Source organism: Monodelphis domestica, chromosome 4 (assembly GCF_027887165.1).
Source record: "Monodelphis domestica isolate mMonDom1 chromosome 4, mMonDom1.pri, whole genome shotgun sequence".
Classification (NCBI taxonomy): domain Eukaryota; kingdom Metazoa; phylum Chordata; class Mammalia; order Didelphimorphia; family Didelphidae; genus Monodelphis; species Monodelphis domestica.
The window spans coordinates 419581386-419607729 of NC_077230.1; the positions used below are offsets into that span (position 1 = coordinate 419581386).

A 26344-nucleotide genomic window follows, 5' to 3' on the forward strand; every position below is an offset into this window, starting at 1 on the left:
AACCTCAAATAGGTGGATTGACCTCCCTGAACCTATTTCCTCTCCTGTAAACTGTGAGTCTCTTCCAGCTCTAGGTATATGATCCTGAGTCCTGACCCTAGCCTCAACTAACCATAGGACCCTAGTAGCAAATTGCCAAACTCTTCCTAGGTCTCAGTTTCCCCATCTGTAGATTTTTGACAACATTTTTTTTACAGTCACTGAACTGGTATCTTATTGCTTTCTGTTGCAGTAAAAGCGCTTTTCTGTCTTTTCAAATCCTCAAGCCACCAATGAAATTATCAGGAAGGAAATGCCTGTTCATATGGAGTCTGGTGTAAAGACAGGCATCTGGGCAGGATAGCCCCGGGTCCTGGGCAGTGTGGTGGGGACACTCAGGATAGGGGGCTAGGATGATTGGTCTGACGACACCTCCAAAAATGATGCCAGAGCTAAGTCCAAAGGCAATTGTCTCAGAAGGTCCTTCTGTATACCATCATTTGACTCTAGAACTTGGAGGTCCCCTAAGGGTTAGGCACAAGGGATTTAGAAGGAAAGAGAGAGCTGGGGACTGAGTGTTTAATCCCCACTCCTTCCCTCCCACCCACCTAGCACACACTCAGAAAGTCCAAACTGCAGTCAAGCTTTCCTGGTCTTGACTCCACTTTGTTAAGGGATCCAGAAAGGCAGTTCATTGAGCATTTATTAAGCAACTATCGAAGGCTGACCAGCAGTCTGCGATGTCAGGGGTTCTTTGGCAAGGTGTGATGACAAAGGCAGGTAAGGATGGGTAGACTGCTGAATGTTTCAAGCCTGTTGCTCAGACATCACAAAGAGCTGCTCCGCAAGGCACAGGGTTGTCTTTATTTTTATAGCTCAGTGGTTACATACTTTCTTGGCACACAGTCTCATTTTTCAACATACATTATTTCTTAGAGATAATTGGATATGTCACACATTAACTTTTAACAAATTGTTTAATTAACATTCTTAAAAAAAAACCTTACCTTCCATATTAGAATCAATACTGGGTATTGTTTCTAAGGCAGAAGAATGGTAAGGGCTAGACAGTGAGGGTTACGTGACTTTCCCAGGCTCACACAGCTGGGAAGTGTCTGAGGCCATATTTGAACCCAGGACCTCCCATCTCTAAGCTTGGCTCTCAATCCACTGAGCTACCCAGCTGCCCCCAATTAACATTCTATTACCATTCCACATACCATGTTGCTATAGATTCTGACAACAAACGCAAGGCTTTACTAAAGATAAATGTATTTCTCATCACAGGTAGGGGTCAGTCCCCATTAACCTGTGAGGTGCTTGGACATGCTAAGAAAATCATTGTTGTTTTTAATCAACTTACATCATCGATCAGAATTACTTAGGAGATAAGTAACAAAAACACTGCTGCTAAGTGCAGGGTCAAAAGGTAAAGTCAATACAATCCAGATTTCCAATTTTCATTTTTCTAATATTTCACTCAGGTATCTTAGAAATGTTACTTGAGTTTCAGTAAACACAACAAGCTAGTAAAGTGTGACATGCCAGCCTGTGGTCCCTGGCTTGCAGTGGGGGTAGAGAACCTGCATGTGGTTTTGTTAGAGGATTAGGCCTGGGGAAAAGAAGAGGGATTTTCCACCTAAGTGGGTACATGGGAATCTTTAGGTTTAATTCTATAAGTATGATCTTTTGGTGATATTCTAGGGGGATTAAAGTGGGATTTGTATATGAATCCTGCAAGTATTTTGCTCTCATTTTATTTTTCCTGAAGCTAAATAGAAAACAATAATCATAGCAATTCCAATAATAAAGGATGTTAGTGAGAGAAGTCACACAGAAGGGGGCTGAATGGATGTCTCCATCCTTCCAGGGGGTCACTTTGCAACCTCCAGTTTCCACGAGTGACTGTGTCAAAACATCGTGTCAAAACAAGCTACAACTATGGACCATGCATAGTATTGGACACTGGGGATACAAAGACACAAAAATTAAAAAGTGCTTGTCTTCAAGGAATTCACTGGATCTATCCCTCCTGAGTCAGGGAGAAAGGAAGAGATGGCTTAAAAGGGAAAGAGGCCATGGTCAGGGCCAAGATCAGGAGAGAACAGAGCTTCCTATTCCTGCCCCTCTGGGGCCACCAAACCTTCCACAGGAGGGGTGGGCATGAATACAGTGGAGATGACCACTGCCTGGCAGCCAAGAGACCCAGGCCCCCATCCAGAGATGGAAACTTAGCACTGTTGTAAGAGCATTTAGAAACCATCTGGTACCTCTTCTGTCTTACAGAAGGGAAAACTGAGGCTCAGAGAATTTAAGTGATTTACCTAAAGCCACACAGGAAATTAGGAACAGAAATGGCTCTGGAAACTAGGTCGTCTGACACCAGAACCAACGTTCTTTCCACTGCACCTCATGGCCTCTGCTCTAACCCAGCTGTCCTGGCTCCCAGCCCAGGGCTCTCTCCACCCTCTGGTGCTGCCTTGAAAGTCCATCTTGGAGGGAATGAGGAAAGAGCATCCAATTCCCCTTCTTCTGTATTGTCTTCTACTCCTCCTACCTGTGACCATCGTGGACAAATATTTCCCCCAATAAAAATGTAAGCTCCTTGAGGGCAAGTATTTCATTTGGTCTTTGTATCCCCAGCCATTTAGGTGGTACCTGGGAGGTGCTCAATAAATGCTCATTGACACTGATTAATTGATTTGGGATTCTGGGCTCCAGATTCCCCTTTTAGCATCACAGCTGATGGAAAAAGACTCCATCCAACCCGTGTCTTTCCACAGTGTTAGGACCAGGTATAAGCAGTGTGTGTGTGTGTGACTGTGTGCGATTGTGTCTGTGAATGAGTCTGAGTGTGTGGGTGTGTCTGAGTATGTTTCTAAGTGTGTGTCTGAGTGTGAGTGTGTCAGTGTGTGTGTCTGTGAGTATGTGTCTCTGTGTGTGAGGATCTGAGTGTGTCTGTATGTCTGTGAGTGTCTATGAGTGTGTCTCAGTGTGTGTCTGAGTGTGAGTCTGAGTGTGTCTGTGGGTGTTTGAGTGTGTGTCTCCGAGTGTGTCTGAGTCTGTGTCTATGAGTGTGTCTGAGTCTGAGTGTGTGAGTATGTGAGAGTCTGAGTGTGTGTGTCTGTGAGTGTGTGTGTGTGTGTGTGTCCACGGAGTCCCTTCCCCGTCTCCGAGATCTTTGCTGGCACCTTTCTTTCTCCAGGGTTTCGGGGTATCTGTGGAGGTCTGTTTCCTGCGGAGTGTGCAGGGTTTCCCTTCCTCTGTGCGTATGGCTTCTGGAGTATTTTAATCCTGGCGTCTGTGTGTGTGTGTGTGTGTCTGTTTTGTTTATGTTTCTCTCTGGGTCTTTGGGCATCTCTCTGGGTTCTGTCAGGGGGGCGGAGATTCCTTTGTTTATCTGGGCATCTATGTGAGAGGCTTTGGGGGCGCTGGATACCCCTGACCCGCTGGAGCCCCCTCCCCTGAGGCTGGGTGGGGAGCAGCCCCTGAGTGGCAGAAACAAGGACCCCGCCCCTGGCCCAGGCTGTTGACATCAGCGCCAGATGTGCAGAGCCTGTTTGGAGGCCCAGCCCAGGCTCAGGCCAAGCTGGGAGCACAAAGCCTGGGTTCCTTTGCTGTCCCCAACTCCCCAGCAGGCCCGAGGTCGGAATGTGAAGGGGGTGGGGGAGGATTGCTCTCTTCTCCCATCCCATCCCTGGGACAGAACACAGCGGAGCCACCCAGAGGCGCACCCCTACACACAGCCTCCCAGCCACTGAGCCTCAAACTCCCGGCACTCCTTACAAACCACAGACATCTCGAAAGCGGCAAGTGGGCCAGGAGACAAGGGGGGCCTCTCCCACACCCCCGTGTGGCCTCATGGAAGTCACTGAACTTTGCCGAGACCCCCCAAAGGACGCGGAGGAGGACTAAGGGGGCCCCAAAGTCTTCCCAGCTCCAGGGCTCTCCTATCTGTGACAGGGCTCCAGGCAGACACGCGTGTGGAAACACGCACTCAGACACATATGGCCAGACAGACAAATATAGATGCACACTTCCTCCTTCCAGCGATTGGGCCATCGCCTCTGAATTTCCCAAGGAGGGGGGTGAGGGAGAGGCTCTCGGGGCGGGGGGCCTGGGCTTGGGAGTCATGGCAGGGCCGTTTTTCTGAGAGGTACAAACACAGAGACATGGAGGCAGGCTTAGAGAACAGGAGGTGAGTCTGAGACAGAAGAGCCTGGGAGAAGGGGAGAAGGAGGGCTCTGGACCCAAAGAACGGGCTGGTGTCTCCTCGGCAGGGATGAGGGAGGAAAAATTGCAGCCCAGGGAGGGGAAGGATTGGTTCAGTCATGTCTCGCCCATTTGGGGTTTTCTTGGGAGGGGTTGGCCATTTCCTACTCCAACTCGTGTTAAAGATGAGGAAACTGAGGCCAACAGGCTGAAGTGACTTGCCCAGAGTCACACAGCTAGGAAGTGTCTGAGGCCACATTTGAACCAGTGCACCACCTAGCTGCCAACATGGAACAGGAAAAGAGGCTGTCTAGTCCAGCTCCCCACTTTTTACAGATTAGGAAACACTGACCAAAGAGGGCAAATGACGTGCCCAAGGCCATACGGCTTGCTTGGACCCAACTAGGATTAAACTGGGGTTCCGAGCAGAGTACCGCAGCCCATTCTGCCAGAGGAACTAGACTCTGGGTCTCCGGGCACCTCACCAGGCAGAGCCAGACAGAGGCTCGGGTAAAGGAGAGGAGAAGGCTGGGGGGACAGGCAGCGTGGCCCTGGGAGTCGGGGTGCCAGCCCCAGCCCCGCTCTGGGACCTCCGGACAGCTCCTGTCTCTCTCTGGACTGCAGGGTCTGGAAGTTTGCAGATCTTCCATGGTCCTGTTCCTTTAAGAAGGGGGCCGGGCAGCCCCCTCCCCTCTCCTTAACCCTTTGGGGTCCGGGACTGCTTCCCCCAGTCCAAGGAGAGGGAGGAGGGCGGGGTAGGAGGCGGGAAGGGGGGAGGGAGGAGGAGGCCCGGCCGGCGGAGGGGGCCCAGGGGCGGGGACAGCCTGGGTGCTGAGAGAGAGGGAGAAGGAGGAGAGAAAGTTTGTCCAGGAGGAGTTTGGGCCGGCCAGTCCAGGGAAGGGCTGAGAGCCAGGGGCAGGAGGCAGGCAGCGGGGCGACCCGGGGTGGGCAAGGAGTGCTGGGCGCCGTCCGAGGGGCCAAGACATCGCGCCGAGGCCAGAATCGGGGGGAGGGGGAGAACCCAGGCCCTGCCCCCCTCCCCCCTTCGCCCCCGCCTGACTGAGGCCAGAGCCGAGGGAAAGTTTTGGCCCGGATGCCTGGGTCCACCAGGATGGGCAGAGCGGGGCTGGCGTGGTGCCTGGCCCTCTGGTGCTGGGGAAGTTGGGCCCGGGAAGGTGAGTGGGTCCAGGGGGTGAGGGGAGGATGGAGACTGTCTCCCCGGGGCTGAGGCCTAGAGGGGAGCCCCTAGCTGGGCAGGCACAGGTGCCCAGCCCCCGAGGGGAGTGCGGGGCTCCCCTGCCTCCCCCACGGGCGGGCGGACTCTTCCTGCCCCGGGGTCTGTGCCTGGACCACCCGCGGAGGGCTGGGAAAGCTCCGAGCTGGGCTCCCACAAGTACCTGGGAACAGCCCGGGGGGCAGAAACCGGGGAGGGAGGGAGGGAGCGAGCCAGGGACGGGAGACCCGGGAGCCTGGGGAGGGGAAAGAGAAAGGGGCAGCGGAGGGAGGAAGCCAGGGAGAAGGGATGGATACGGAGCGGGAGCCCAAGTTAGGGAGGACTGAGAGCAGGGCCGGGGAGGGGCCTGGGGGCAGGCGGAGGGGGGCCGCTTGGCCCCGGGGCTTGACTCGGAGTGGGGAATTTCTGTGCTTAGGGAGATGCTGCTTTCCGCTTACCGTTAGGGCCTGTGACTCAGTTGGCATCAGCCCCCACCCCTTCCACCCCTCTCTGCCCTGGGTCCAGGCCAGGAAGAAGAGGGAGCTGTGTCTCAAGGGGATTCCCCTTAGGAAATACCAGGGCAGGGGGGTAGGGTGGCCCGGGCAAAGGGTGCTGGGAAGGTGAACTGGGGAGGGACACGGGGGTCTCTGGGACTGTCCCTGTCTCTTCCTTCAGGGTCTCCGGCTCCATCTCTTTTCTCCAAGTCTCTCCATCTGTCTCCGTCTCCCAGTCTGTGTCCTGTCTCCATCTCTCCCCTCTGTCTCTTGCCTCTGCCTCTGTTGTTGCCTTATCTCAGCCTGGGGCTGCTCCTGCCCTCTCTCTTTCGGGTACCCCTCCTGTTTCTTGGCCCCCAAACCCTGTCTCTCTGTTGGGCTCTCCCTGGCTTCCAGCCTCCAGGCGCCTCTGGGTATGCTGATCCATTCTTGGGCCCTCCTGATGGCAGTGGCCTAGTTCAGGGCGTGGGAGGCTACCCCAGGGCCTGGGACTTGTTCCCATTGGTTGTCTGGGCGACTCTGGGGTCCCCTGGGACTGCCCCTTTTCCCAGAAAGGTCTCTTCTTCCCCCCTCTTTGCCAGCCCTCCCACTACCCAGACTGTAGGAAGGCTTCTGCTCCTCCCTTCCCCTCCATCTTCCCCTGAAGCCACCGGGACCTCAGCCCAGGTCAAAAGCAGAAGAGAGTCCTAGGAGGCATCCCGAGGACCTCTGTCTACTCTGGCTCCCCTCGCACATTCCCATGATCCTCTACTTGTCCTGGCTTCCTCCCTAGGGCCCTCCCATATCTCCACCTGTCTGCCCCGGCTTCGCTCCTTTCTTCAGCTCCTTCTGTCTCCCCACATTCCCCTCTTTTGGCTGCAGCCCAATCCCAGTTTCTCCCCTCGGATCTCTCTCCCTCCCCTGGTGGCTGCCACCTGCATTCTTCTGGGGTGTCCCTGTACAGGCGTTTGGGACCCATTTGTGACCGGACCTGGGAATGTGACAGGGGCCAGGGGCCGAGGGGCTGTCCTTCGCTGTGAGGTGCGAGTGGCCGGGGAGGCCCCAGAGGTGAGCTGGCTCCGAGATGGGCAGGTGCTAGAACTGGCCGACAGCACCCAGACCCAAGTGCCCCTGGGGGAAGACGGCCAAGATGACTGGAAGGTGGTCAGTCAGCTCAGGTACAGTTGGAGCTCCTGCCCTCCTCTGCTGCAGACTTTTCCCCCTCCCCAGCTCCTAATCTGTCCCCTGGCTTGACCCCTGAGCCTCCCAGCTCTACTCCCCTGAAGCAGAATAGAAGCTCCTCTCTAGTTTAGACTTTGTACCTATGGGAGGTGTTTCATGGAGCATTTGAGGGATTCAATTGCCCTGGACCATCTGCCCTGACTTTGCTACCAGCCCCAGCCTTTCCACCCTGGCCCCTGGTTCATCACCTCTATCCCTGCCCTAGCCCCATCTGCTTCCTTGACTTGGTTTCCCTTTCCCGGGGCTCCATCCCACCCTGACTCTGCCTCTTGCTTCCCCTCTGGACCCTGGCCTACACCCCTGCCCCTGACTCCATGGCGTAGCTCTTATCCCTGGTTCTAACCCAGCCCCCTGAACCTCTTCCCCTGTCCGGGCCCCTACTCTGTCTCCCCAGGATCTCAGCCCTGCAGCTCTCAGATGCTGGGAGATATCAGTGCTCTGTGGCTGTGGAGGGGGAGACTTTCCTCTCACCACCAGCCTACATCGGTCTGGAAGGTAAGCCTTAAGAGCAGGGTTCCTGAGGATGGGATGGGATCGAGGGGCCAGGTAGCCTGACAAGGAGGGACCCAAGAAACATGGTAGGTCAGAGAATTTGGGATGGGGGAACCTGGGCAAAATTGTAGGTCAGAGAGCCTGGTTCTGGGAGTCTAAAAAGGTGGTAGGGAGTCAAAGGATCCTGGAAATAGGTTCAGGGATTACGGTGGGCAGAAGTCCTATGCTGAGGGGTAGGGGCTAGAGGATTTTGGAGATCTGGGAAGGTTTAGAGTAGGGTTGTGGATGATTTGGGAAGATCTAGAATAGGAGTTTGGAGTTCATGGATGCTCAGAGGGTCTAGGATAAAGATCTAGAGGGACCCTTCCAATGGGGAGAGGACCTGGGATAGAGATCTGAAGAATTGTAGGGGACTTGAGCATTGAGATGAATGATATTGGTGGTTCTATCGGGTTATAGAACCCAGGATAGGGAACCTGGGGATTGTATGGGGGCAGGAATCTGTAGGAATATGAGATCAGAGGATCTGAGGGGGAGTCTAAAGGACTGTGGATACAGAGCGCCCTCAGCAGAAGGTCTGGGATGGTAAATAAAGGACTTCAGGGATTCCAATTTAGGAGTTAGGAACTATGGAGAGTTAGAACCCTGGCTGGAGACACTCATCTGTGTAGGGTCAGGAGATCCTATTTGGAGAACACTGTAGGTCTAGGAAGGTCAGAGTCTGGATGGAAAGATCTACCAGGCTGGAGGAGAGCAGATGGTCTGGGATTAAAGTTCTGCAAGACTGTGGGAGTATTAGAAGGTCTAGAGTGAGGGACATCAGACAGTCTACAATAAAGTCTGGAGGAATATGGCAGGCATCGGGAGAAGAAAGAGAGCCATGACCCGACGGGACCTTGATCTAGGCACTCCCCACCCCCATCTAGGACTCCCCTATTTCCTGGAGGAGCCAGGAGATATGACTGTGCCTGCTGACACCCCATTCAACCTCACCTGCCAAGCTCAGGGGCCCCCTGATCCTGTAAATCTGCTCTGGCTTCAGGATGGTGCCCCCCTGGCCTCACACAATCCCACAAAGGGCCTGCTCCACCTGCCAGGTGAGTCTCTCCAGGACCTGGGACACTGGGCTAAGATGGGGAAGGAGGGGTGAGGGCTGGCCTGGAATCCCCTTCAACTACAGCCTGGCCTCTTCCTCTGTTTATTTTTGCCCTAGAGCTGGCTCTGTCTCCCTCCCAGTCTCAAAGCCTCAGTCCTTTTGTCTCTCTGTCTCTGTCTCTCTCCTTCTATCTCCCCCATCTCTCCCCTCTCTCTTGCCATCCCACATTCTGTCACTCTCACTTTCCAGCTGTCTATGGGTTTCTATGTCTCTTATCACTTCCTCCCCCATCTCTGTCTCTTATGTATCTCTCTAAATCTTTCTCCATTTCTTACTTTTGTCTCCTACCTCTCTCCCTCCCTCCCTCCCTCTCTCTCTCATTCTCTTTCTCTTTCTCTCTCTCTCAATCTCTCTCTCCCTCCCTCCCTCTCTCTCTCCCTCTCTCTCAATCTCTCTCTTTCTCTCTCAATCTCTCTCTGTCTCTCTCCCTCCCTCTCTCCCTCTCTCTCTGTCTCTCTCTCTCTCTCTCTCTCTGTCTCTCTCTCTCTCTCTCTGTCTCTCTCTGTCTCTGTCTCTCTGTCTCTGTCTCTGTCTCTGTCTCTCTCTCTCTGTCTGTCTTTGTGTCTCCCCTACCCTCCACCCAGCTCACTCTCAATAGCCTCCTTTGTTTGGGGTTCATATCTGAAGGCTGTATGTGGTCCAAGTTCATGGTCTTGGACCCTGAGGGGAGAGCTGTGGGCATGGAGAGGAGGAGGGAAGTCACAGTCCCAAATGCCCTATCTCTTGCTCTTGATCAAGGCTATTGGAAGCTTTGGTGCCTCTCTCCTACTCCTGGTCCTGTCATAAACTGGACTCTGCCACCTAGGTTAAGAGAGGCTCTCCCATTTTCTTTCCAAACAACAAAGCCAAGGGACAGGAAGAGATGTGGAGAGACAGAAAGACAGAGGGAGAAAGAAACAAATAGAGGAGGGAGAAAGGGGGGAAGAGAAAGAAGGGGAGAAGGAAGAAATAGAGGGAGGGAGAGAGGGTGAAGGAGAGAGAGAGTAAGAAGGGGAGAAAAGAGGAGAGGGAGAGAGGGGAGGAAGAGAGAGAAATAGAGTGTGAGAGAGAGGAGGAAGAGGGAGAGAGAGAAAGAGAGGAAGAGGGAGAGAGGGAGGGAATGAGAGGGAGGCAAGGAAAGGTAGAGGGAGGAGAGGAAGAGATTAAGAAAGAGGGAGAGGAAGGGAAAGAGAAAGAGAGGGAGAGAGAGAGGAGGAAGGGGAGAGGGAGAGAGGGGAGAAACAGAGAAACAGAGTAGGAGAGAAAGAAGGGAGAGGAAGAGAGAGGGAGGGAGAGAATGTGAGAGAGAAAGAGAAAGAGGAGGGGGGAGAGAGAGAGAGAGGGGGGGGAGGGAGGGGGAGAGAGAGAGAGAGAGAGAGAGAGAGAGAGAGAGAGAGAGAGAGAGAGAGAGAGAGAGAGAGAGAGAGGAACAATGAAGAAGAACTGATAGGCATGCAGAAAGACAGAGACAGAGGCAAAGGTAGAAAAACAGAATCCCAGAAGTGGAAGGAGGAGCTTGAGGGCTATAGACTTCTACCTTTTTAGTGCACATAAGTGGGAAGATGAGACCCAGGAAAGGGAGAGTTGTCAGGGCTCCTCCATGGAGCCAGAGCCAGGGCCTCCAGATTACCAGTCAGGATCCTTTCCTCGCCCTCTGACTGTGAGGTGGAGACCTGAGAGGGAGAGGGCACTAGCTAGGCGAGCTGGGAGCCTTGAGGCCTGCCCTGAAGAGCTCTCAGGGCGTTGGGAATACTAACATCCAGGCCTTTGAGGCCTGGAAGTGGGGTAGTTCTTGGGTGGGGGGCAGAGAGGAGAGGACATCTGGGAGGCTGTGCCTTAGGGAAATTAGGTAACCACATCACAGAGAGGAGACCGGGCAGGGCCTGAGCTGGGGAGGGCCATATGCGAGGACAGCGGGGGTATCGCTTGGGTGGGGTCTACATTCCCCACATTCCCGTGGGTCCCCTTTCCCCCTCCCAGGGTGAGTCAGGGGCGAGTCAGGGGCGGTGACCATGGCTGAGTCAGGCTGGGGTGGGGGTGGGGGTAGAGAGTGGACCCCCTGGGAAGGAGAAGGCCCAGCACGTCTGTGAATCCGTGTCGATCGCTCTGTGTGTGTGTGTGTGCGCGTCTTCCGGATCCCCTTAGCTCAGGGTTCTCCCTCCTTTCTCAGCGTCGTGGGCCCATACCTGCTGCCTTGTCCGTGCCCCCTCCCCAAGAGAAGGGAGCCAAGCGCTGCTTGTCCTGTCTGTGTCCCCAGTACCTCGCAGGCTGCCTGGCGTAAACAGACAAACAATAAATGTTTGGGAACTGAATCGTGTCGTGTGTGTGTGTGTCTACGTCTCTGGGTGTGTGTCTGTCTGAACGTGGGACCGTGTCGTGAGTGTGAGTGTGAGTGTGAGTGTGTGTGAGTGTGAGTGTGAGTGTGAGTGTGTGTGTGTGTGAGTGTGTGTGACAGGGTGTGCTCCCCAGCACTGGGCCAGACTCTTTCCACAACTCCTCCTCCCAGTCCCTGGAAAAGCTGGGGGCGGAGGGCCTTAGCCAAGAGCTGAGGCCGGGCTCACATCTGGGAAGCACAACTGGAGGATGTCCAGCGCCAGGCTGGGGCTAGGCCAAGGGGCTTTTTCCAAGGTCCTGAGTGAGGGGAAGAGCCTGGGCCCGTCCCACAACCCCTAAACCTGGCTAGGATCTAGGGGTGCCCCCTGGGCTCTGGGACTCCTAACATCCCCACCGGCCCCGGAGCCAGAAGCACTTCCTCCACCCTTGAGGTGACTCACAGGGCCCGGCAGGGATGGGGGTGGGGGGAGCAGGAATGTTGCGGTCGGAGTTTGGGCAGCAGCTTCCAGCCCCCTGCTTAGGGACCCCAGGGCTTCTCCTCTCAGCCCCCGAGGGCCCCTACTCGGCCCCCTCCCTGTCCTCCTTGGCCCCCTAATGTCAGCTTCCTGCGTCCCCCATCCACTTGCCATCCTAGCTCTTTCCTATGGCCTTTCTCCTCACTGTTTTTTCTGATTGCATTCTTTCCTTTTCACATGGTACTTTCTTCCCTTGCTGCCTCCTGTCTCTCCTCCTCTACCCCCCGTGGCTCTTTCTCTGCCTCCTCACTGCTTCCTCTTGTCCCCCACATCCTTTCTTTCCCCCACTACCTCCGCTTTGTCCCCCCAGTGCCCTCTCTGTCTCCTCTCTGTCCCCTCGTGCCCTTGGCCCCTCTCTGGCCCCCTGTTCTCCTCTCAAGCTCTCAGCCCTGGGATCAAGGCCCTGGGCATCTCTTTCTCCCCATCCATCCCTTGGAAAAGGCCATCAATGGGCACAAGCTGCCCCCTTCCCCCAAGTTGGCATCATGCCCGCTGATGGCAGCCGCTTGGGCATCTGACCTTGGCAGAGCAGGGGAGGAGGGTATGTTTCCGGCCTCATTGGTCTCCCTCCTCCTCCTCCTCCTCCCCCCTCCCCCCTCACTCCTGCTGACGATGAGAAACCTTGTCTGTGCTGAGAGAGTCAGAGGGGACCTGGGGGAGGAAGGCCAAGTGGTGTGGGCTGGGCTGGGCTGGGATGGAGGCCAGCTAGCCCACAGGCACACGCCCCAGGGGTCCAAGTGCCCAACCGTCCATCGGTCTCCTCCAGTCCTGAGGGCCCAGTTCCCATTGGAGGAGCCCCCAGAGACACCTGGGATTTTGACGGTGACTCTGTGTGTGTGTGACTGTGGTTGTCTTAGTCCACGTGAGTGTAGATGGGTTTGTGTGCGGCAAGCAGCATCCATGTTTGTAACTGTCTCTGCTTCCAGTGCTGGGGGGGAGGGGAGGGTCTGTTCAGCTGCCTGTCTGGGACTTTGTCGCTTTTTGTACATTTCTGTCCATGGTTCTGTGGGATGTGACTGCCTGTTTGTGTCTATAATTCTCAGACTTTGTGTGTCTGTCCTTCAAACACATTTGATTTCCCAACCCCTCCTGGAGCCCAGAGGATCCTAGGATACATGCACGTGTGTGTGTGCACACTTGTGCACACACACACACACACTCACTCCCTACGGCCCCATCTATGCCGGGAGAGATCGTCTGACATTAGCAGAAGAGCCCTAAGCCTGGGTCCTTCCTTGTTTCATTTCTGTCTTGACCAAAGATGCAGTCATAACTTTACTAAGGGTCACTTTTTGTGGGTCCCCGGGGATCGGTTTCTTGGCTTGTGAAATGGGGATAACCTTAAGCACAAACATTCTTATGGTGCTAGGAAACTCAGGGCTGCCATCATCCTAATAACTTCCCTCTCCCCTCAATGGCTCCTGCCTCCAACCAGGCCTGAATAAGACGTCATCCTTCTCCTGTGAGGCCCATAATGCCAAAGGGGTCACCACTTCCCGGACGGCCATGGTTACAGGTGACGCCAAGGGGAGCGGGGCTGCTCTGGAAGAGGGCAAGTCTTGGGTGAAGGGCTGAGGCTGGAAGAAGAACGAGATGGAGGGGGGAGCGGAGGGGGCTAGGATTTGGAGGCTCTGGGGCAAAAATAGAGGGTTTCATCCCATCCCTTGTCTGTTACCCGTAGTGCTTCCACAACGTCCCCAGCACCTCCAGCCCGTTTCCAGCAGTCCCACCACGCTTGAAGTAGCCTGGACACCAGGGGCCAGTGGGATTTACCCCATCACCAATTGTGCCCTGCAGGTGAGAGGTCTCCCAATGGCATCTTCCTGTACCCATCCTAAAAGAGGAAGTGTCTCCCTGAGAGGCCCAAGTCCCACTTCCCACTGGGGCTGAATCCAGGGCCAATGTCAAAGGGGGAAGGGGGTCACTACCATAGCAGGGAAAGGAGAAGTGGGAGTCAGGCTGAGGACATCCGTCTGTCCCTCCATCATCAGCAAATCCCACTTCCCTTTCCCCTCCATGACTGAAGGACAGAGGGCAAGACAAGGTGCCTGCCCTGCCCTTCACTTCTTCTTCCTTTCTCAAGGAGTGATGATAAGGGGGAGGGACCTTCTAAGAATCCCTTTCTGTTCAGCATCTTCCTGGTTCCCTAGACCTCTCAGAACCCAGAAAAATCAAAGAACCTTAAAACCAGAATTCTAGAACCACAGAAGAGAGAACCTTAAAACATAAGATTCATAGAATGCAGAACCTGAGAACCGTAAGGCCTGAGAACCAGAGGAAACCACAGAACACTGAACAAAAGAACCATAGAACTATAGAATATGGAACCCTAGAACCATAGCACTTAGAACCTCAGAACTAGAGGAATATAGAGGCATAGAGAGGGGCACCGAGAACCATGGAACATGGAAACTTAGAACATAAGAATCACAGAACACAGAACCATAGAACTTCAGAACCCCGTTAGAACATTAAGAACCCCAAAATTAGAGGGAGTGGCAGAACATGGAGCCTTAGAACATAAGAATTGTCATATACAGAACTTTAGAATCTTGGAACTTAGAACCTAAGACCTATCAACTTTAGACACTTGGAATTAAAGGAAATGACAGAACATGGAACCTTCGGACAAAATATTCATAGACAGTAAAACCTTAAGACAAGAAGAACCATACAATAATGAACCTCTAAACCAAAGCAAACTGCAGAACATGGAACCTTAGACAAAATGCATAGACTCCAGAAGATTCATAAAAATGTAGGTCTCCAGATGGGACCTGAGCCCTATACCTTCCTCCTCCTCTCCCCCTCTTTCTTCACCTAGGCTGTGCTATCAGATGATGGGGTTGGGCCTGGACCTGGAGCCATGGAACCCCCGGAGGAGCCACTGGCATTTCAAATAGCTGTACCACCCCACAGCCTGCACCTGGAGAACCTGCAGCCTCACAGTGCCTACCATATACGTGTGGCCTGTGCCAGTTCCCAGGGCCCCTCATCCTGGACACACTGGGTGTTGGTGGAGACACCGGAGGGAGGTAGGATGGGCTTGGGGCCCTAGCCTGTCTCCTAGCTGGCTCCCTCCCATCTTAAGGAAATGCTCAAACGGCTCTCCCCTCTCCCACATTTATTTGATGTGTACTCTGACCGGGGGCCTCTAGGAAGCACACTGACCTACATGGGGCCACGATGGCAGTGGGGAAGAATGTGTGTCAGCCTTCCTTTCCTGTCCCTCCTCCCCCAGTACCAATGGGACCCCCAGAGAATGTGAGTGCCATCCGAAATGGCAGCCAAGCTCTGGTGCGCTGGCAGCCACCTCGAGCTCCATTGCAGGGGACGCTGCAAGGGTACAAGCTGGCATACCGGGAAGAGGATGCGCCTGAGGTGGGCATGGACTCAGCGAGGCAGAAGTGGGCAGGAGAGGGAGAGGAGCTGGGAGCTCCATTCTCACTTCTCTCCTGCCCTCCCCATCTCCCAGGTGCTGGTAGACGCAGGGCTGAGACGGGAAGTGACTCTGGAGCTTCGTGGGGAGGGGGTGTTACCCAACCTAACCCTGCGGGTGGCAGCCTACACCACTGCCGGTGATGGGCCCTGGAGCGTGCCTGTGCAGCTGGAGCCCTGGAGACCAGGTACCCACCCCCACGACCCAACTCTGGGGCCACCTCCCATAGAGCCAGACCCGAGACTCCCGCTGAACCCGGAGCTGAGACCCCGCCGGTGGCCCCAGGATCCACCGCATACGTGTCCCCGAGGTCACCCAAACCTTCCCAGGACGCCTCCTACAGGCCATTAAATGAGGAACCCCAAGATGTTCTCCCCAATCCAAACGACCCATTGCCAACTAGAGCCTCTGCCTCCCTAAGACCCCCTAGTGCTCCCGTCTCCCACATCGAGCCTGCTCGCCTGTGTCCCCTTCCCTCTTCTCTCCACACAGGAGATGGGCAGCCAATACACCAGCATGGTGAGGACCCGGGCACGGCCCTTCGGTGCCCGCATCCCCCTGGCGTGTCCCCGGCTCGCCAAGATCCCCCTCCCACTCCCCAGAAAGCTTGGTGTGGCGTCTGTGTCCATTTGGCACAGCCTTGAACGCCTGTCTGGTACCTTGGCCCCCACTCTTGCTATCTCCTGGGACTGCCCGCCCAAACCCCTTAGGACTGAAGCCGTGCGCGCCCTGCTGCTCAGACCCTTCCTGCGGCCCATCCCACAGCCATGGCGTGCTCTGCCCTCCTCACTTCCATCCCCACTCCAGGGCCTCTGCCTCCCGCAGTCCCGCCTCCCGCATGGGCAGCCCGGACATCACCCGCCGCGCATCCCTGCCCGTGCCGTCCCCCCACGGCCTCCGTCCGCTCGCCTCTCGCGCTCCTTGCCTGCGAGCCCTCTTTCCTTGGTCTGGTGCTGGGGGCAGGGTGTCCTTTCGGAAGGGCCTTTGCTTCTCGGTGACGTGCCCCCACCCCGCTCTGCAGTGAAGGACCCCCCGGCCCCTGCCTTCTCCTGGCCCTGGTGGTACGTGCTCCTCGGGGCCGTCACGGCTGCCGCCTGTGTGCTCCTCCTCGCCCTCTTCCTCTTCCACCGGAGAAAGAAGGAGACCCGTTACGGGTAAGCCGGCCTGGCAGGCGTCTGAGGCAGCAACGCGACCTCGGGGGGGCTTGGCCCGACTCTCCCAGGGCCTTCCGCAGAGGGGTGACAGAGGAGCCTGGGAAGGTTCGGGCCGCAGGGGCCCGAGAGGGTCGGGCATGGAGCTCTCTCTGAGGTCTCCATCTCCGCAGGGAAGTGTTCCAGCCCACCGTGGAGCGCGGAGAGCTCGTGGTTCGGTACCGGGTCCGGAAGTCCTACAGCCGCCGCACTACTGAAGCTACTCGTAAGGGACAAGGGCTCGCTGGAATACTCCCGCCCCCATCCATGCCCCTTCCCCAACGAGACAGTCACAAAACCTTGAAGTCTTGGGCTTCTATAGCTTTAGCTTCCTAGGGTTCTAAGGCAGACTGCTTCTAGAGCCCTAGAATCTTGGCCTTCTAGAACCTTAGAATATTTGAGAGGTGGGGCAGCTGGGTGGCTCAGTGGATGGAGAGCCAGGCCTAGAGCTGGGAGGTCCTGGGTTCAAATCTGGCCTCAGACACTTCCCAGCTGGGTGACCCTGGGCAAGTCACTTAGCCCCCGTTGCCTAGCCCTGACCACTCTTCTGCCTTGGAACCATCACAGTATTGATTCCAAGACAGAAGGTGAGGGTTTAAAAAAGACCAAAAAAAAAAGAATATTTGAGAGGAAGAAATTTGCAAGAATCTTCTGCCTCAGCTTAATACTTTTCTACCTGCAGTCAATCAATTAACAAGAATTTGTTAAGCATTTACCAAGCACTGGAAAGAGAGAAAAGTTTAAACAGAAATGGCCCCTGCCCTGGAGGCCTTGGCACAACAGGGAAGAAGCAGACACGGGGCATTGGGTAGGTAACTAACTGTCCCCGAGACCAGCTCTGACTCCTGGCCCTTCCTTTCCTCTCAGTGAACAGCCTGGGCATCAGTGAAGAGCTGAAGGAGAAACTCAGAGACGTGATGGTAGACCGGCACAAGGTGGCACTGGGAAAGACCCTGGGAGAAGGTGAGCTCCCCAGGCCTTCCTGATTTTCCTTCTGCTCCCCCAACTATGATCCCTTTCCACAATTCAGTAAAAAACATGGGGACTGTGGGCCAGGGAGGCGGCTCAGTGGGTAGAGGGCCAAGCCTGGAGTTGGGAGGATCCCTATTGAAATCTGACCTCAGACACTTCCTAGCCGTGTGTGACCCTGGGCAAGTCATTTATCCCCACTTGCCTAGCCCTCACCACTCTTTGTCTTAGAATTGATACTAAGACAGAAGGTAAGAGTTGGGGGAAAAAGAACCATGGAGATCACCCATGGCCGCCTCTCTCGCTCCACTTGGGATCAGGGCCTGCCTCCCAGCATCCTCCCTCCCTCTCTCTTTCCACCCCAGGAGAATTTGGTTCTGTTATGGAAGGGCAGCTGAACCAGGATGACTCCATCCTCAAAGTGGCTGTGAAAACCATGAAGAGTGAGTCCTCCCTTCCCTTTTGGCCCCCCATCCAGAGCACCTGGAATCAGAGGGCGTGGGATCCAATCCCAGGGCTGCCACAGCCTTCATGGAGGCAGCTGGGTGGTTCACTGGGTACAGGGAATCTGACCTTGAACCGGCTATGTGGCCCTGCGCAAATCACTGACCCTCTTTCTGCCTCAATTTCCCCAACTTTAAAATGGGGATAAGAAGAGTCCCTGCCTCAGATTCTGTTGAGTCAAATATTTGCAAAGCGCTTAGAACAATGCCTGGCACATAGTGGGTGCTGGAAAAATGTTTGTTGAGGAGGGAAGAAGCACTTATTAAGTATCTACTTTGTACCAAGTCCTGTGCTGGGAACCAGGGACCTAAAAGCAAAAATGCAACAGTCCCTGACCTCGAGGAGCTTCACTGCTATTGGGAGGAAACAACGAATACAGAAATTCCATAGTTATGTCTGGCACAGTGATAGCATATCGCTTGGCCTTCTTGATGGGCGGGAGAGAAGTGGGAACAAAAAGAAATTTTTAATGAGTGTTAAACATAAATTAATTTAAAGTTTTAAAAGAAAGGAAGGGAGGGATGGAGAGGAGAAAGGAATGGAGGGAGGGAGAGAGGAAGGAAGGAAGGAGGAAAGAGAGGAAGGAGGAAAGGGAGGAAGGAGAAAAGGGAGGAAGGAAAGAAGGAAGGAAGAAGAAAAGGGAGGAAGGAGGAAAGGGAGGAAGGAGAAAAGGGAGGAAGGAAAGAAGGAAGGAAGAAGAAAAGGGAGGAAGGAGGAAAGGGAGGAAGGAAAGAAGGGAGGAAGAAGAAAAGGGAGGAAGGAGGAAAGGGAGGAAGGAAAGACGGGAGGAAGAAGAAAAGGGAGGAAGGAAAGAAGGGAGGAAGGAGAAAAGGGAGGAAGGAGGAAAGAGGAAGGAAAGAAGGGAGGAAGAAGAAAAGGGAGGAAGGAGGAAAGGGAGGAAGGAAAGAAGGGAGGAAGAAGAAAAGGGAGGAAGGAAAGAAGGGAGGAAGGAGAAAAGGGAGGAAGGAGGAAAGAGGAAGGAAAGAAGGGAGGAAGAAGAAAAGGGAGGAAGGAGGAAAGGGAGGAAGGAAAGAAGGAAGGGAGGAAGGGGCTCAGAGCTGTAGAGCAGAAAGGGACTTCCAAGGCCATCTCCATCAATCCTTTCATTTTAAGATGAGGAAACAAGAGCCCATGTAGTTTGAGTAATTTTCTCAAGGTCACCCAGACAGGATTTGAACCCAGGTCCTTTAATTTCAGAGACAGTGTTCTTCCTTCCGTCCCTAACTGTCTCAGAGAGGGTTGAACTCGGTGGGGGCCTTCACATCTATGATCCTATGACTTCTAGGGTTCATTCTAAATCTGAACTCTGAGCTGACAGCTAGGTGGTACAGTGAATAGAGTGCTGAGTCCAGAGACAGAAACTCTCATCTTCCTAAATTCAAATCTGGCCTCAGACACTTATGAGCTATGTGACCCTAGGCAAGTCACTGAACCCTGTTTGCCTCAGTTTCTTCAGCTGTCAAATGATCTGGAGAAGGAAATAACAAACCACTCCAGTATCTTTGCCAAGAAAACCCCAAATGGGGTCACAAAGAATCAAAATAAGCAAAAAAAAATGTATAGATTGAAAACCCACCTCAACTCCCCCACCCCCTGCAAAAGAAATTAATAAACCCTAAGGAGTCTGTGAGGCATCGTAGAGGAGCGGTGGGCATTGGAGTCAGGAAGACGAAAGTCCTAATCCTGCCTCAGCCTCTGCCTAGTTGTGCATCTATGCCCAAACGACTTCTTCACTGAGTCTCAGTTTCCCCTTTTGTAAGAGGGGTGTGGCAGGCTGTTAGGGGTCAGTCGCCCATTACGCCAGCAGCACTACAGAAATGTCAGCCATTAGACTGCAAGTCTCCCTCCTGTCTCCCCAGTTGCCATCTGTACACGGTCAGAGATGGAGGACTTCCTGAGTGAGGCGGTCTGTATGAAGGAGTTTGACCATCCCAATGTCATGAGGCTCATTGGTGAGTTGGAGGCCAGAGGAAGTGAGAAGCTGACCCATGGAGGATTGGGAGCCCCCGAAACACGGGGTGGGGGAAGAGAAGAGAAGGATCGGGGCTGTCCTTTAGCCTGCATGGAATTCATTCCAGGTCCTTGCACAGCCCCCTCTCATCCTCCTCAGCCCCTCTCTCCACAAGCCCCTCCTCCCAGCCTGGGAATGTGGCAGCAATGGAACCTCTGACCTCTCCCAGAAATAGCTGCTCCCCTCCGACCCCCTGGGCTCCGGAAACCAGCCCTGGGAACCAGGCTCCTTAGCTGTTAGCTTCTCGGCCCCCCGCCCCTCTCTCTGCCTGCACAGTGGGATGGGGGCCCGGCTGGGGAAGCTGGGTCTCAGGGTGACCCACAGAGCAAGTGCCTGAGGGCTTTCCCTGTGGGGTGGGCATCAGGGGTTTGCCTCCAGGGCTCGGACTGCGAGGGATTCCCTTCGCCGGTGGTCATTTTGCCCTTCATGAAACATGGAGACCTGCACAGTTTCCTGCTCTATTCACGACTCGGGGACCAGCCCATGGTGAGGGACTGGGGCTTGGGGGAGAGGGAGCAGGCAGCCACAGAGGTTAAGGGACTCATCCAAGGTCTACAGAGCTAAAAAGTGGCAGAGCCTTGCTTTGCTCCCAGGAGGGAGAGAAGAAATGGTTGGTAACTGTAGAACAGAGGCTAGATCACCAAGTCTTAAAATACAAAGCAGAGAACCCACGAGCCCAGAACTAAAGAAGCTAGACTATTAGAACACAGAATTCCATGGCTAGAATGGACCTCAGGAGGAAGATCTCCAGATCCAGACCTTTTTCCCCCTTAATGAGTCTGGGATTTCCTAAGAAACGAGGGACCCTTCCATCCATAAGCCTGCAGCTTAGAGTATTCCAGAGCTGTCTAGAGCACTGAGAAGTTAAGTGATTGGGCGGGAGTCACCCGGCCAGGATGTGGCTGAGGCAGACCTTGAACTCTGACCTCTCTGCAAGTTCAGAATCTGGCCCTGTCTTCACCTCAACAATTACTCCTTTCCAGCATCCAGAACTCCCGGTGCCTTAGTGTCCTCACCTCCCACTACCTCTCTGTCTCCTCCCCCCTCTGCCTGTCTGTCTGTCTCCTCCATCTCTCCCTCCCTCCCTCTCTCTCTCACCCTCCCTCTGTGGGTGTGTCTGCCTCTGCCTCTGTCTCTCTGCCTCTTCCTCCCTCCCTCCCTCTCTCTCTCTCTCTCTCTCTTTCTCTCTCTCTCTCTCTCTCTCTCTCTCTCTCTCTGTCTCTCTGCCTCTTCCTCCCTCTCTCCCTCCCTCCCTCTCTCTGTCTCTCTCTCCCTCCCTCTCTCTCTCTCCCTCTCTGTCTCTGTCTCTCTCCTTCCCTTCCTCCCTCTCCCTCTCCCTCCCTCCCTCTCTCTCTCCCTCCCTCTCCCTCTCTCTCTTCCTCTCTATCTCTTTCTGTCTCTCTCTCCCTCTCCCTCTTTCTCTCCCTCTCCCTCTCTCTCTTCCTCTCTCTCTCTCTATCTTTGTCTCTCTCTGTCTCTCCCTCTCTCTCTGTCTCTCTGTCTCCCTCTCTGTCTCTCTCCTTTTCTCTCTCTCTCCCTCTCTCTGTCTCTCCCTCTTTCTCTCTCTGTCTCTGTCTGTGTGTGTGTGTGTGTCTGCCTCTGTCTCTCTCTGTGTGTCTGCCTCTGCCTCTGCCTCTGTCTCATCTTCCTGGACCAAAACAGAAGTACAAACATTCCCTCCCATACTCTCGAGGGGGCCCCTGTGGCCTCAGGTACCAGCATTCCTTGCTCCCTCTCTGCTGAGAAGGGCCATCCCAGAAAGCCAGTTAGAGCTGGCAGAGACCTTGGAGCTCTTCTACTCCAGCTCCCTCATTCCCCAGCTGAGGAAAGCAGAGCCCAGAGGGGCAGACAGGGTCTGGGATGGAACAAGACAAAAAATAAGGAAGTGGGTTGGGAGAAGTCCAGTGGGGAGGAGCACTGGGAGTGGGGAGCCCAGATCTGCCCCCTCTCACCTCCTGCCCAATGCCCCCTCCCCACTCCCCAGTTCCTACCTACTCAAACGCTGGTGAAGTTCATGGCCGACATCGCCAGTGGGATGGACTACCTGAGTACCAAGAGGTTTATTCACAGAGACTTGGCTGCCCGGAACTGCATGTGAGCCCTCATTCCAGGGAGGTGGGCGGGGAGCGTCAGGGACCCTCACTGAGAAGCCAGACAGTGGGAGGCTGGGAAATGGTAGGCTGGGGAGAGAAGATGCTATACCACCCCAGGCAACCCTGAGAGATTGGGGGGGAGAGAAGGAGAAGGAGGGAGAGGGGAAAGAGGAGGGGAAGAGAGAGGGAGGGAAGGAGGGAGGAAGACAGGGAGGGAGGGAGGGGGAGAGAAGAAGAAAAGGGAGGGGAGGGGAGAAGGGAGAGAGCCAGGGAGGGGAAGGGAGGGCAGAGAGGGGAAAGGGAGGGAGAGGGAGAAAGCAGAGGGAGAGAGAAAGAGAAAGGGAGGGGGAGAGGGATGGAAAGAGACAGAGAGGAAGGGAGGGAGGGAGAGAAAGAAAGAAGGGACCTGGGAAGCCTGTCCTGGGAGGCTGGAAGAGCTCTGGAAAGGAGCCATTCTTGGGGCCTAGAGCAGTCTCAGAGGTCTTCTGGGCAAGGGGTGCAGGGGAGGTTCGGAGAGGAAATGTCCCCAATTAGGGGAACTGCGGGTTAGACAGGGTTAGAGAGCTGGGAGAACTCCATGGGGCGACCCTGGAGCTCGGCACGAAAGCCTGGAGTTCTTTAAAGGCTCCCAGCCCACTGTGGTCCCCACCCTGTCCCACAGGCTAAATGAGAACATGTCCGTGTGCGTGGCCGACTTTGGCCTCTCCAAGAAGATCTACAACGGGGATTATTACCGCCAGGGCCGTATTGCTAAGATGCCAGTCAAATGGATCGCCATTGAGAGCCTGGCTGACCGTGTCTACACCAGCAAAAGTGATGTGGTGTGTAGGGGGGCATAGCCTTGTGTGTCTGGGTGTGGGCACCCACCCCTGTTGCCAAGGAGGAAGGACGGAGGGATCCCACCAATCCCCACCTTCTTTCCTGCTCTCTTTGTCCCCCAGTGGTCCTTTGGGGTAACCATGTGGGAGATCGCAACTCGAGGCCAGACACCTTACCCAGGGGTAGAGAACAGCGAGATCTACGACTACCTGAGGCAAGGCCATCGCCTCAAGCAGCCACTAGACTGTCTGGATGGACTGTAAGATGTTCCTCTGCCCCCTCTCCAAACACCCCCTTATTCTGAGTACTTTCCATTTCCCCACAAACCCTGAATGTCCCCCTAATATCCCGAAATGCTTGCTAGAGCTCTCTCAGGCACACCTGAACACTCCCCAAACACCCAAGGCCCCAGGATCAAGACCCCTAAGCCATCCCCCCCAAGCAAACAAATACCCACCAAAATGAGAAACCCTCCAACCCTAGAACCTCCTGAACACTAGTGACACACTTTCAAGACTTCCAGACCCCCAGGGAATATACTAAACACCTGGAGATGCCCTGGAAGCCTCCTAAGAGGCCCCCCAAAACCTGGTGACCTCGCAAAGAGTTACAAACTCCCAAGACTCCTCAAGTGCTTCCAGATTTCTAAGTCTCCTCAGCCTCTCAGCCCAGATCCCAATTCCTCCTGAGCCTCCAATACCTTCAGACAAGGAAATCTCATCTCAGATCTTTACTTACCATCTAGTCTTGGGGAAGTTCTTTTCCTTCTATGAGCCTCAGTTTCCTCCTCTGTGAAAGGAGTTTGGGGGACAGGTAGGTAGCTAGGTGGATGGAGAGCTGGGTCTGGAGATGGGAGGTCCTGGGTTCAAATCTAATCTCAGAAACTTCCCAGCTGTGTGACCCTAGGCAAGTCACTTAATCCTTATTTGCCTAGCCTTTACCACACTTCTGCCTTGGAAATAATACATGGATTGATTCTAAGACAGAAGGGAAAGGCGTGTATGGTTGTTGTTGTTGTTTTTTTTCATTAAGTTTGGATTTTGTGTTTCCTTCCAGCTTTAAATGCTGTGATTCTAAGGATTCCCCTGGATCCCAGTATTACCCCCCCCCCAATATCCTGAGGCCTTCTCTAGGCTCCTGAGACCCAGCCTGAATCTGCCAAAACTTCTCTAGATGCCCCCAAACCTCAAGCTGAGGCCCCCTTGGGCCACCTTCCCCTAAAGTGCTCCAACCTTCTTAGAGCACCCCCAAACCCTCCTCTTCCTCAGCCTAAACCTGTTCCAAGTACATTTCTCCTTCATCCCTGCCTTGCCCTTATCCTCTGAGCCCTCCATTCCCCAACCACTGATTCCCCACCAGGTATGAGCTGATGTCCCGTTGCTGGTCCCTGAGCCCCAGAGACCGGCCAACCTTCGCAGAACTTCGAGAAGAGCTGGAGATGACACTGAAGGGCCTTCCCCCCACCCAGGACCCTGAAGAGATCCTCTATGTCAACATGGATGGGGAACCTGCTGGGGCAGCTGGTGGTACGCCCCAAGCCAGCCCCCTGCCAGTCCCAAAGGCCTCCTGCAACTGCAGCTGCATCACCTCTGCCGATGTCCACCCAGCCGGACGATATGTCCTCTGCCCCTCCACAGCCCCCGGGCCCCCAATGCCCACAACCAGGAGGCCACCTGCCCCTCCTGGCCAGGAGGAGGGGGCCTAGGTGAGGCCCCTCAAACCCCACCTCAAGCTAGGCACTGCCACTGGGGCAGCCAGGGAAGTTCACTCCTGGCTTCACCCACCCAGCTCTGACCCCTGGGCCCTTCCAAGCCCTGCCCTTCAGAACCCTTGAAGCCACCTCCATTCCCTGACTGCACCTCTTTCTCCTGTCTCTTGCCTTCTCTCCAGCAACCCTCGTCTTCCTCTTTCCCCAGTCCTCCACATTTCCATTCCCCAGATCCATCCCTTTCTCCATTGCTTCCCATCTCTTTTTCCATCCTCACTCCAGCCTTCATTCCTTCTTTCCTCCCTATTTCTTCCTGGCCCCCCCATGTCTGTCCTCCCCTCCTTGACTCTCACCATCTCCGTACCCCTTTCCCCATCTCCTTCCATCTTTGTCCACCTCCTTCTTTCTCCCCGTTTCTCTTCCTGACCCCCAGAGCTCCATTCCTCCTTGGGGTATGCCCCCCCAGCTCTGTGCAATGCATTAGGGATGACCTCCCCCCAGGCCATCCTGCCCCCCTGAGCCAGCCCCTTCCCTCACATACAGAGAATTCATACAGTGTCCGATCTCTCCCCTTCTCCCTCGCTCACTTTCAGGGCCCAGTTTACCCCCATAAACATTTTGTACCAACCAGCATCTGCCTCCTGTCTTCCCTGCGCACACACACGGCCTCCCCAGAGAGAGAACCTAAAGAGACACACAGAGACAGGAGAGAGAGAGAGAGCTGACCCAGAGATAGAGACAGCGACACATCTATGCCCCCCCAAAGGCCTGGCAATAGAGGCACACAGCGAACGGGGATTTTCTGAGCTGGGGACACAATTCAGAGTCCGGGCAGCTAGTCAGAGAGATCGCGTCACCCTCAGAGGCGGGCACAGAAATGGAGCGAACATTCAGAACGAGGGACCCCCCCACAGAGAGAGGCAGACACGTCCCGGGAACTCCAGAAAGACAGGCAAGTGAGCCTGAGAGCCGAGGACAACCTGAGCCAGATATACAGAGAGAGGAACAGAGACCTTTCTAGAAAAGCGTGCAGAGATGGAGGCGCCCTGAGACACACGAGAGACCCTCACGGCAGGCACGAACCCAGAGGCCCCCAGACCCAGGTGGACAGCCAGCCATTCACATTCCTGGGGGTGGCCAGAGGGGGAACAGATTGCCAGCACCCGGATGCCCTCTGGTGGTGTCCAGAAGCAAAGAAGATGCAGCGTTGGTTTGGGTGACTAGGAGGGACTGCACTGGCTGGCTTTGTGCCTAGGGCCATATTGGTGCAGTGGCCTCTTGTCCTAGAGGATCTGAGCCCAATGTGGGGCTTGAGCCTGAGGAGGCATCAACAGGATCTGACTTGACCCTATCTTTGCTCCAGTCCCCATAGGCACTTTGTTGTGCACCTCAGATATCCAGAGTATGGAAAGAAAGCTCAATCTGGTGTCAGGAGAGACCTGGGTTCAAATCCCAGCTCTGGCAGCAAGAGTTATATGATTCTGAGCAAATTGCTTCATTTCTGTAACCTCAGTTTCTTCATCTGTAAAATGTAGGTGGCAATAGTTTCGTTGCCTTGGGTTGTATGCCCCAAGCGTAAGAAAAAGCCTCCAAGCAGGGCAGGCAGCTCAATGGACAGAGAGCCATGCCTAGAGTCAGAAGGTGCTGGGTTCAAATCTGGATCCAGATATTTCCTAACAGTGTAACCCTGGGCAAGACACTTAACCCATTTGCCTAGCCCTTACCTCTCTTCTGCCTTAGAGTTCTTATTTAATGTAGATGCTAAGGCGGGAGATAAGAGGTTATATTTTTAGAAGGAAAGGCAAGGAAAGCCTCCAAGCGCCATATAAGTGAGTGATTGTGATTGCTGTGTCTTTGTGGTTTCTAAGCAGTCTCCTGCCTATCTGAGGGTGTTCTCATTGCATACCTCACTGGGCTGTTACCTGGAGGAGAGGGTTTGGGGGTCTCTGATCCATCTTCTGTCAGAGCCGCATTATATTCCCGAATGGATATTGCTTTGGATTTTATCCCTTTTGT

At 54.6% G+C, this 26344-nt stretch overlaps 1 protein-coding gene across 2 annotated transcripts; it reads left to right on the forward strand.

Annotated features, from left to right (window-relative positions):
• The first annotated feature begins 4976 nt into the window (after positions 1–4976).
• AXL (AXL receptor tyrosine kinase) lies at positions 4977–24959 on the forward strand. Of its 2 annotated transcripts, XM_001371970.5 has the most exons (20): positions 4977–5366; positions 6842–7055; positions 7514–7614; positions 8538–8708; positions 13031–13111; positions 13277–13392; positions 14420–14630; positions 14837–14976; positions 15071–15221; positions 15527–15553; positions 16056–16188; positions 16359–16450; positions 17092–17187; positions 17559–17636; positions 19557–19649; positions 20073–20194; positions 21693–21802; positions 22463–22622; positions 22743–22879; positions 23980–24959. In XM_001371970.5, exons 1-20 carry the CDS (start codon positions 5285–5287, stop codon positions 24323–24325), a joined length of 2661 nt encoding a protein of 886 aa, XP_001372007.3. In that variant the 5' UTR covers positions 4977–5284; the 3' UTR covers positions 24326–24959. The 2 variants fall into 2 exon arrangements, with proteins under 2 accessions (XP_001372007.3, XP_056652205.1); XM_056796227.1 differs by lacking the exons at positions 4977–5366; positions 6842–7055; positions 7514–7614; positions 8538–8708 and adding an exon at positions 12234–12417.
• Positions 24960–26344: the final 1385 nt, after the last annotated feature.

Excerpts from the sequence above, each read along its gene's own strand:
- AXL (XM_001371970.5), top strand. The coding sequence starts at position 5,285 with ATGCCTGGGTCCACCAGGATGGGCAGAGCGGGGCTGGCGTGGTGCCTG. Across the intron at positions 14,631-14,836 it reads GGTGGAGACACCGGAGGGAG|TACCAATGGGACCCCCAGAG; the intron begins GTAGGATGGGCT and ends CTCCTCCCCCAG. Across the intron at positions 22,880-23,979 it reads CTAGACTGTCTGGATGGACT|GTATGAGCTGATGTCCCGTT; the intron begins GTAAGATGTTCC and ends ATTCCCCACCAG.